Source organism: Onychostoma macrolepis, chromosome 12, assembly GCF_012432095.1.
Source record: "Onychostoma macrolepis isolate SWU-2019 chromosome 12, ASM1243209v1, whole genome shotgun sequence".
NCBI lineage: Eukaryota > Metazoa > Chordata > Actinopteri > Cypriniformes > Cyprinidae > Onychostoma > Onychostoma macrolepis.
In genome coordinates this window covers 18,077,797-18,089,872 of record NC_081166.1, presented here as the reverse complement: position 1 = coordinate 18,089,872, position 12,076 = coordinate 18,077,797, and the positions used below count along the sequence as shown (strand labels likewise).

General features: G+C 37.0%; 1 protein-coding gene across 1 annotated transcript in view; it reads right to left on the bottom strand.

The window, feature by feature from the left end:
• Positions 1-7,314: 7,314 nt before the first annotated feature.
• The window catches only part of LOC131550808 (5-hydroxytryptamine receptor 7), a 34,702-nt gene continuing 29,940 nt past the window's right edge, over positions 7,315-12,076 (bottom strand). Inside the window, exon 3 of the mRNA XM_058793226.1 lies at positions 7,315-10,735. Coding sequence (XP_058649209.1) covers positions 9,982-10,735 — 754 coding nt within the window. The 3' untranslated portion in view covers positions 7,315-9,981. The remainder of the gene's footprint in view (positions 10,736-12,076) is intronic.

Sequence of the window (12,076 nt, the reverse complement as noted above, 5' to 3'; positions counted from 1 at the left end):
CTTGTAACCGCTGGGGATTTCAACCAAAGACGGTCATTTCAGGCAACACTGGGTATTGTGTTATACCTTTGATTGTCTGTGGGTGGTAAATATTAGGGAAAAACATTCATTGACTATTAGGACTAAAAGCTCATCCACATCCTTATGTCTGACAGGAGTAAACAGTATAGTGGACTTGCAGTGCTTTCATGTATGAGGCGCATTGGTGCCCTAATGTAAACACTGTCAGGATGCCTGATTTTAGAGACAGCAGCAGGCGAAATGACTTATGAAAAGTGGCATTAAATATTGAAATTGGTGCAAGCTTGTCAGCTTTCATTTTCTGCTTCATTTGTTTCAGAATGAAAATCCCATACTCCTTCCAGCAGCCTTCTGAGCGTTTGCAGGAGTGCCATATTGAGCTTCATTAGTCTCTTATCAGAAGGGTCACTGCACCAGCCCAGTAACTCCACTTATCAATTACCGCAAGATCCCGCAGCAAAACAAGCAACTCATCATTCCTGTGGCAAACTGCTTTTTAAATGCAGTTGCATATTGGATGACTAGTAGTATCTCTTCTTGTTTAAGCAACTCCAATACCAAACAAGCAAGTCTGGTTGTGATATTATTCTTACTGAAGTACATAGATTCACTTCAGAACCCCCCCCCCCCCCAATCTATACTATTCACTGCCATTATAAAGCTGGGAAGAGCCAGGACATTGTGTAATATAACTCCGATTGTATTTGTCTGAAAGAACAAAGTTAATACACTAGGATGGCTTGAGCGTGAGTAAATTATGGGGTAATTTTCATTTTGGGGTGAGCTATCCCTTTAAGGCCCATTCACACCAAGGATGATAACTGTAACCATTAAGTTTGATAATACCCTTGATAATGACAGGGTAGAATGATATTGCTGTAATTACTTTCAGAACAATTTCTGTCAAAATCCAGTCATACCGATAATTCATGCGTTCATAAATTTCGTGTGAAGATGTCCCTACACATAGAAAGCTGCTTGGACTTCTGTGTGAGCTGTGTTTCATGCGTTGCGACACTATTGACAATCTACAATCAATCTTTTTGTCCTTGAATTTTTGCAGAAATTTCACTAATGCGACTGCTGCTTAAAGTCAGCATGTCTATTTCGGCAATTATTGTGGTGAGGGTGACCTTACTGTTGTGATTTACAAGGGCATGGATGAGCACAGTGGGACTCAAACTATGTCTCATAAGTGTATATTGGCTGCTCCAAATCTAATACCCTGATTCAGACCTACAGAATAAGCACTAGCTCTTCGATTAATATGGCAGGGGGGCTGTTTTTTCACATGAATGCATTCCATCCTTAATTATTATAAATCATCACTGGAATTTCTAATTTTTAAGAAGACTGTTGAAGCACCATGGGCCTGTTCTGTAAACTATTTATTTAGTTATATACAGTGGGTACAGAAAGTATTCAGACGCCCTTAAATTTTTCACTCTTTGTTATATTGCAGCCATTTGCTAAAATCATTTGTTCATTTTTTTTCCTCATTAATGTACACACAGCACCCCATATTGACAGAAAAACACAGAATTGTTGACATTTTTGCAGATTTATTAAAAAAGAAAAACTGAAATATCACATGGTCCTAAGTATTCAGACCCTTTGCTCAGTATTTAGTAGAAGCACCCTTTTGATCTAAGACAGCCATGAGTCTTTTTGGGAAAGATGCAACAAGTTTTTCACACCTGGATTTGGGGATCCTCTGCCATTCCTTCTTGCAGATCCTCTCCAGTTCTGTCAGGTTGGATGGTAAACGTTGGTGGACAGCCATTTTTAGGTCTCTCCAGAGATGCTCAATTGGGTTTAAGTCAGGGCTCTGGCTGGGCCATTCAAGAACAGTCACGGAGTTGTTGTGAAGCCACTCCTTCGTTATTTTAGCTGTGTGCTTAGGGTCATTGTCTTGTTGGAAGGTAAACCTTCGGCCCAGTCTGAGGTCCTGAGCACTCTGGAGAAGGTTTTCGTCCAGGATATCCCTGTACTCGCATTCATCTTTCCCTCGATTGCAACCAGTCGTCCTGTCCCTGCAGCTGAAAAACACCCCCACAGCATGATGCTGCCACCACCATGCTTCACTGTTGGGACTGTATTAGACAGGTGATGAGCAGTGCCTGGTTTTCTCCACACATACCGCTTAGAATTAAGGCCAAAAAGTTCTATCTTGGTCTCATCAGACCAGAGAATCTTATTCAGGTGTTTTTTAGCAAACTCCATGCGGGCTTTCATGTGTCTTGCACTGAGGAGAGGCTTCCGTCGGGCCACTCTGCCATAAAGCCCCGACTGGTGGAGGGCTGCAGTGATGGTTGACTTTCTACAACTTTCTCCCATCTCTCGACTGCATCTCTGGAGCTCAGCCACAGTGATCTTTGGGTTCTTCTTTACCTCTCTCACCAAGGCTCTTCTCCCCCGATAGCTCAGTTTGCCTGGACGGCTAGCTCTAGGAAGGGTTCTGGTCGTCCCAAACGTCTTCCATTTAAGGATTATGGAGGCCACTGTGCTCTTAGGAACCTTAAGTGCAGCAGAAATTTTTTTGTAACCTTGGCCAGATCTGTGCCTTGCCACAATTCTGTCTCTGAGCTCTTCAGGCAGTTCCTTTGACCTCATGATTCTCATTTGCTCTGACATGCACTGTGAGCTGTAAGGTCTTATATAGACAGGTGTGTGGATTTCCTAATCAAGTCCAATCAGTATAATCAAACACAGCTGGACTCAAATGAAGGTGTAGAACCATCTCAAGGATGATCAGAAGAAATGGACAGCACCTGAGTTAAATATATGAGTGTCACAGCAAAGGGTCTGAATACTTAGGACCATGTGATATTTCAGTTTTTCTTTTTTTTAATAAATCTGCAAAAATGTCAACAATTCTGTGTTATTCTGTCAATATGGGGTGCTGTGTGTACATTGAGGGAAAAAAATGAACTTAAATGATTTTAGCAAATGGCTGCAATATAACAAAGAGTGAAAAATTTAAGGGGGTCTGAATACTTTCCGTACCCACTGTATATATTATATGTGTGTGTGTGTCCTTTTTTTTTTTTTTTTTGATGGCCCACATAAGTTTCTTTAGCTGTTTGCTGATATGGCACTCTTTTTCTTGCTAGCTAACATGCATATCAAAGTCTTTTTTCATGGAATGGCACCAAACAGGTACAATTCAATAAGAAGACCTAATAGGCGATATGTTCTAATAAGAATGCTGAAACTGAATTAGTCTGTGGCTGTATGCCACGCTCTTCTTGTGCATGAACGTTATTACATTTTGTTTTTGAGAATTAGTTTTAGTTTTGCAACCTCAAATGTCAGCACATAATCTGTGTGAAACAGCTGAGACAGCAGGCACCAGGGCTTTTTTTAAATTCCAGAGGAAAAAAATACATTTAACCAGTTTCATTATGTTTTTGGTTCAACCAATGGCCATGTAAAATGGGTCTCTCAGCACTTCAGGGTAATTGATTTTAATAGAAACAGTTTCACATTAATTTCGCCCCAGCACAATCAGCGAACCGCTATTAACCTATTTTCTAATCTTAATTACTCATCTAAATTAATCAATTACCAATCTGCAATAATGCATAAAATGAAGCAAAGATTGTTACAAATCACAGCACATGTAAGAAGTGATGTTAAAAAAAGCATCTCTGGCATTGCCTAATTTATTTCATGGAGTGCCACAGTGCTGCAATAACGTGGCATTTGGCTTTGCTGAAGTTGAGAGATTGACTTACATAAGCATCTATGAATAATTTTTTGAGCATCGCAGTACATGACTGCTTCTTACAGTGAGGTCCATCCCATTTAGAGGTAAAAATATAGTGAGAGTGGATTGGGTGACCCAAACATCGGTCAGGATAGTTGTAGGTATAAAATGGAAATGAAATCTTGCTTAACCAGAAGAAATATTTAGCAGATTGCGACTAAGAAGATCCTGATTTTGAAAGCGCTGTCATCAGGGGACTTAATGTGAAAGAATACACAAATGAGATGTAACCTTGAAAAGACAAAGACAACTGTGTCATTTGATTGCAGTTTGCACCCTGTGTTCCAGGCTGGCACCCCGCACGTTCTCACTTCAATCATCCTTCTCACACATATAAACACAGACAACCTGCAAGGATAGATTATAATGAGTTACAGGGTTCTTTATTTACCAAAACAACCTCAACAAACAAAGCCAAGTTGAATTTTAAAGATGATTCTTTAGTCCCCCATTGATTGAATGCATGTTTGAACATAGGAGAAAGCTTGTAAGATGACCTTTTTTTAGGATTTATGGCACTCTCAGACTTCATTGAAAAACATGATGTGAATAAATCCTCTGAGGATTTCCAATTTAGACAATAAAGCTGACACCTGACATTCTGTACAAACCCTTGGCCCCTTGCTGCCTGATGAAAGGTCCTTGAAAATGTTGCCCTGGTGAATAACAGTATGTGAGCAGAAGGTTGCACTCTGTAAGTTTCTTTTTGACCAGAGTGAAATGCAATTTCTCCACTTATATGTCAGAGTATGAAGACTAAATCCTGAAATTGTCACCCAGGCCTCAATATATTTGAATTCCGAATGTATTTCATAAATTTAGAACATATGTATTTTATCTTTAAAATCAATGCATGCACAATGTTCATTTATAAAGTGCTTACTTTTATTATAAAGAATTTAATTACCATACCAAATGGTGAAAAAAAAAAGAGATTAACTACACATGTTGCTCCATATAAATATCAGTAACTAATGTCATGTCAGCCATGTTAAATGAGAGATGTTTACTCACCATCTCAATATGTGTGATAGAGTAATTGGGTCTCCAGGTTCACTGAAGAGTGAGATTAGTGCAATGGCAGCCAGCCTCTCCACATTAGCACAGGACGACAGCTAGACCTGCTGTGATGCTGGCAAAAGCTGAGGAGCTTAAAATAACTACAAACCTAACGAATCAGCTTCTTTACCAACTTAACCAGTCAAGAGGCAAAGTTCTTTGCCATCCATCTGCATTGTGAAAGCCTAGCTGATAAGTACTACTCATTATAAATTTCTTTCTTTAAACTAAACTTTTTAACTTTTTTTTTTTTTTTAACTAACAATTTGAATAAACACTTAAATCCCTGACCCTCATCTTTCTTTTTGGACCTCTGTATCTGTCTTATGTAGTGTTCATCAATGACATATTTTTATTTATTTAAATCAAAATCATGTCTTCCTTGCTATTTAAAAAAAAAAAGAAGCAATTTTTATTCCATTATCTGCAGAAAGCATGGACAGAATATTGATGGTCTCTCTGTTCAAAGTCATTGTCAGATGCAATTAAGCCTCACGTCTTTATTTTTAAGCTCCTATCCTGTTCCTGTGACAATCGTATTCATTCCCATTGGGAACATTTAAACATTTCACAGTGGCTAGTGAATTAATGGCATAAAACAGTTGAACAAATCAATCAGCATTTATAGAGGTTGTTCTCACTTTCTTCATTATACATGTTCTTAATTGCTGTCATCCATTAATCCCTGACTTCTTGTTAGTAATGGTACCTGCTGTCTCAGAAATCTCAGAGGAGTTATTCCTGACTGATTGTGAAGTTCTGTTAATGATAGTCTGATTGTATCAAAGGGCAATACTTTAACCGCCAGGACAGCTGGTCAATTACAGCTTCTCATCAAAGAAGGAGACGTTCAGGCTCCTGGAAATAAAGCCTCAATGTCAAGCAGCATAACGTTCAGACTTTTTTAAACGGCCAAAATAGGATGCACAGGGTGCTTAATGAGAATTTCTTGTTAGCCTGTACTTCCCGTTTGTGTGCCAGAGCCCCGATGATGTCTAATAATATCACCTCCTCTTGCTTTCAGTGTGTTTGGACTGTCCTTCAGGACTGTGTGATTTATTAGTCTTGAGACTTCTTTGTTTCAGAGGTAGCGGCGGAAATCATGTTCACATGGAGTGGCTTATTGTGTGGAATCTGCTTGTGGCCCACTGTGTACTGAAGAACAGCAGACAGGTTCATTCTCACTTTCCTTTATAAATTTAGATTGCACTTATAGTGATGCCAGGTGAAATTAATGTCATTACACTAATATTCAAAGACATCAAACTGGTGGAGAGTGCTTATGTGATATGTCTATGATAAAACACACCAAAAAAAATAGTGTTTTTGTATGGAAGATCTCTGTTTGATCAGTAGGATGTAAAGCGTGAAGAATGTTACAGTGGCCAAGAGAGCTCAACGCGCTGCAACTTCAGAAAACACATGCAAATAGAAAAAGCACCAGCAAATCAAGAAAACGTCTTCATCAGTCTGACAGCAGGTGGTGCAAATGCTCACAACGCAAACAAATAAAGAAACGCGCTACAAATGCTCACAACACAAATAAAGAATTTTATTTGCTGCGTGTTTCTTTATTTGGTTGTGTTGTGAGCATTTGCAGCGTGTGCGTTGTCGAATTGATGAAGTTGTTTTCTTAATTTGCAGGTGTTTTTTTCTATTTGCAGCGCGTTGAGCTCTCTCGGCCACCATATGTAGCTTCCAGAGCTTGATAGCCATACAGAAGATCGGTATCTTTAGTATCTCTCCAGGCTGGAAAACATCACTCTTTCATCCTTTATAAATGGTGTAGGTTGAAGGACGTGTCTCTCTAATTGAACTGATTTGTGTGCCGGTGCTTTTGAAACTGGTGGCAATAGATTCACCTTGAAATGAGCCTCCCTGCACTGATGTACTGGAATACATTCCTGAAATATTTAATTATTTGCAGATGGCCAAATTTAAAAGGGGGTGTATTAGATGATTGGATTAAAACGTACAATATTAATAAAGTCTGTAATTAGTAATAATACAGTAATTAGTAAGTTCTATCTTTGTTGATTGCACTCATTACTAACAGATGTTTTAAGAGAATCAGTGTATTTTGAAAAAATCTTGCAATTAATGTTGCCATGCCAGTGTATGTGTGATAATATAAACCTCACCACAAAATAATGTTTAATACATCATCTTTACTGCGCAAAAAGACATACATTTCTTTTTAATTTGAACTGCATATTGAAACTAGATTTGCATTTCCGAAAGCAAATACCCGTGCTTTGCAAGACAGCAAACGTGTGAAGAGTGTTAAAGGTTGAAGTACATTTTTAGGCTTAGTTTTTGTTAGGCTGTTGCCATGACACTCAAGACATTGTGCAAATCATTATATACTATAAATGGTTAAATGTATGCAAGGACAATAGATGAAAGAAAGAATATCAATTGTAATTCAGTATGTAAATAATACAACAAGGTTCCAACACTGTCAGTTACAATTTGAATTAACTGAACTTTTATTAACTTTTCAACATCACATTAAAAAAGAACAAATATCAAGACAGTGCTGCCTTGCAAACACTGTTATTGTTCAGATATTCATATTATTTTTTGCCAGACTGCATGGAGAACATGAAAAACAATGGCATCAGTAGCAATAAACCATATCAAAGCTCATATAATAGTGATAACTGCTAGTGTTAAAGTTTTTTAAAATGATGCTATATATGTCTAGAATTAAACTACAGGACTACAGTCTAACCTCGTAATTTACAATATTAAACTGACAGATGTCTTCTGTGAATAGAGTACACCGCTATTGCATGTCACATTGAAGCCTTAAATCTGAATATATTTGCAGGTACATTGATTCCAAAAGAGCCCCTGGTAAATGGACAGGAACCAGCCCTCATGCTGTGCCACCGTAGATGGAAAAACAAGACTGAAAGACTCAGCAGGGCAGTGTGTCACAGCATTCAGAAAAAGGTACAATTTAAAGAACAGTCGTTCATGTTCAGTTCAGGTATAACATGAGAACAAAACCTCTTGACCAGTATAGATTCTCTGAAACACTTGGAAAAGCTTTCTTGTTTTGCAATGTGGCCTAGCTAATAACTCCTAACATCCTTTGCTTTTTAGTCTTAGATACTTGACTCATTCCGCTGATGACATCCCCATTCATTTCCCTTTCTGTATAGAACAAAGGACAATATGCATCCTCACCACGGATGCATTCAAAGCATTTCTTTCAAATCTTTATACAATGAGTATCAGGCCAATCATAAAAGCATAATGTGGATTCATGTAGAATAGTCCAAGTGTCCAAATACTAAAGCACAAACAAAAGTTTTTTTTTTAATTAATCCTATTTAATTAATTGACCTCAGCAGTTTGTTTGTTTCCCTCAGCATCTTAATGACACACTTCCATCTTTTCTCTTTCAGGCTTATTATTATTTTTATTTATTTATTTATTTTAGGTAGGAATGCATAGGGACAATATTTAGTATTGGTCAATATTCAAGTTTTTTTATTTTATCTGTCAATGTTAACTATTTATTTTTCCATGTTAATTGCTTTATTTTAGATATGCTGTCAACTAACGCTCAGTTAAAGTGAATCTACTTTTTCACCTATTATATTTTTATATCACATTATATATTTTATTATGTATTTATTGCTTATTGGCCATGAAATGCAATGTTAACATTGGTGCTCCTTTGGTTTTATACTATGCATTTACCTTTGTATGTTTTTGTTATATTTGTTTATATTTTGTAATAGTTTCTTTAAAAAGTATTTCTACAATTAATTATAATATTGTATTTAATTTTAATAGTTCTTCATCTTCTTCTTATTTTAATTATACAGTAGCTTAACTGAATTACAATTAGAGCAGTCTGCTGTGTTTTCTCAGAGTTGGACCGAATCTAATATTTTTAACAACCTATTTTAATCTCAACTCATCATTCATATTCAGTACTTTTTCTTACAATATTAATTGTAACTTCATATGCATATAGACGTTTAATAACAAAGAACGTCGAATCCGCAGAGCCACTAAGTACATGTTGATGTATTGTTTACCATCTGTTGGCCAAGCATGCTGACAGAAATTAAAGGCACCTGCCCACCCCTGTCTTTCTCACAGCTAGAAGACAATAAATGCCTTGCTTCTAATAATACGACTATTGGTGTGACGACTAACTCAGCTTGCTGTCACATTATTAGTGGTAATCACTGATGGTGTTTTCGAGGGCAGATGGGACAGGATTGCAACAAAGTGTTCAAAACATCTTTATGATTGCTCATACACTGTATACTTTATTCTAGTGGTCTGTTATGCTTTATAAATTAGGTACTTGGAAACTTAAAGAGATTGTTCACCCCAAAATGAAAATTCTGTCATTATTTTCTCACCCTCTTGTTGTTAAAAATCTGTCAACTTTAGATATTTGTATTTATGTATAGCACAGGGATATTTGTAGCAATAGCCAAAAATACATTGTATGGGTCAAAATTATTGATGTTTCTTTTATGCCAAAAATCATTAGGATATTAAGTAAAGGTCATGTTCCATTAAGATATTTTGGTAAAAATATCAAAGCTTCATTTTTAATTTGTAATATGCATTGCTAAGGACATAATTTGGACAACTTTAAAGGTGATTTTCTCAATATCTCTATTTTTTTTTGCACCCTCAGATTCCAGGTTTTCAAATAGGCTAAATATTGTCCGATCCTAACAAACCATACATGAACAGAAAGCTTATTTATTCAGATATATACATCTCAATTTGACTCTTATGACTGGTTTTGTGGCCCAGGGTCTCATATAAGCACAGAAATAAACAATAAAGAATACTTCATGAAATACGAACATGATAGTGTGTATTCATCGCACTTTGATTTTGATTACTATTTTGCTCCTTCATCAAGCACATATTACAGCAATAAGATCTAATTTATAAAGCATTTTATAAAACATTTCATGAAGCTTTACAACCGTTCCAATTTCACTTAATTGAAGTCATTGCAATTTGACTTAATTGAAGTGACAGAAAAGCTCCTCTGTGATAACAATAAGGAATTCATCAAAAACGTCTCTCAGCCTCTGTGTGACTGCATCAGTCCCTAGAGAGACATGAAGGGTACAGACAGCCTACAGCACCAGGTCAGGTCTCTCAGCTAGTTTCAAAGCCTCGTGCATGCTGGCTGCCGATAGCTTGCGATTGATGTTCCGATAGCGGCAGCGGATGAGGTTGTGGTAGGTGGTCCTGAGGTCTCTGTTGAAGAATGCATAAATGAAGGGGTTGATGAGCGAGTTGGCATAGCCCAGCCAAAGCAGTGTTCTCTCCACCCACAGAGGCACGCAGCTACACTGCACCCCGCAGATGAACGGCCGCGCCGTGGAAAGCAGGAAGAAGGGCAGCCAGCATACGGCGAAAGCCCCCACAACAATCCCGAGGGTGGCTGCTGCCTTCTGCTCTCTTTTGAAGATGGAGATGTTTTTACGGTCATTTTTGAGAAGGCGAGAAAAGCTCACACATTCCTCTACCTCCCTCTGCAGCTTTAGGACCGCAGTCACGCAGTTCACGCTTTCCTCGTCTTCGGCTTTGGGAAAACCAGCAATTGTGTGTTTGGCAGCACTCACCTTTGCCACTCTGTATATCCGGTAGTACATAATGAGCATCACGGACATGGGAATGTAGAAGGCCACGGCGGTGGAGTAGATAGTGTAGCCCACGTCCTGGCTGATCAGACACACATTGTCATCGTTGACATTCTGAGCCCATCCAAACAGTGGGGGTAGGGTGATGGAAGCAGAGAGAAGCCATACAGACAGCACTATTTTGGCCATGCACTTTCCACTCTGTCTCACGGGATACGTCAACGGCTTAGTGATGCCCAGGTACCTGGGAAAATGGAGTGGAGAATGGGAAAATGAAAGAAGAAAAAAAAAAAAAGGACTGTTAAAGTGCATCACTGTCAAAGAATGCATAAATGTGGGCACTTTGGTGGTGACTTTCTTTGTCCTTATTTGGAATAGTACAATCTAAGCTTGAAATATCTCCTTGAAAAGAGACCAGGGCTAGTTGTCATAATGAATGAATAAATAGCTATAAAATATGTAAATGGCACAGTAAGATTTTTAGTCAAACAAGTTTTGTCCATCAGTGTTTTTGGTCACACTTTATATTAGGTGGCCTTAACTACTTTGTACTTACATCAAAAAATAAGTACAATGTACTTATTGTATTGCAAAACACTTTTACTGCTATTGAGGTGGGATATGGGTAAGGTTAGGGACAGGTTTGGTGGTACGGGTAGGTTTAAGTGTGGGTTAAGGTGTAAGGGATGGGTCAACAGAGTAATTATAAATGTAATTACAGAAATTAATTACAGATGTAACTACATACAGGTATTTTTAAAAATATAAGTACAATGTAAAAACATGTATGTACACAATAAGTGCATTGTATAAAATGATTAATTTAAATGTAAGTACAAGGCCACCTAATATAAAGTGGGACCGTGTTTTTTATTATTTCATTATTTTTATTCTGTCCTTCAATCTATTTTTTTGATATATTTGTTAGGTAAACAAGTGATTATAATATAATCACACTGACATGCATGCAGACAATAGTTGAATATATATAAAAAGGGAGATTTGAACTGCAAGGTTCTCATGAATTGTTTTTCAAAAATGTTACATACACTGTAAAAAAGTGGTAACCTTTAATTGACATGTATCTTGAATAGATAGGCTATATCTGCTTGATTATCCCATAAAATTAAGTTTATAAGCTTGAAAATAACTTAATGTGTTTAAATTGAGTGATATTAGATAACATTCATTTTTTAATTGAATAAAACCAGTTAATTTAGATGTCACTATGTTTTTAGTGAATGCTGTCATTTATATTTACACTCTCTCTCTCTCTCTCTCTCTCTCTCTATATATAGATCTAAGTGCCATCTGAAATATTCTTCTAAAATGAGCATTTGTATCAGGCTCCTATATTTATGGTCAGTTATTTCACTTTAATTGCATAGAAAAGGACCTATACATTGCCATTAGAGTAAAATTACTGAACCTAAACATAGCCTGAAAAAATGGCACTTAGAGGCTTTTGCATCTGAACTCTTCATATATATATTGTTTGACTAATGGTCTAATTAATTACATTTACATTACTTTTTTTTTTTTAAGAAATTGTTTCATAATTATTTTAGTGTTTACATTTTCCTGA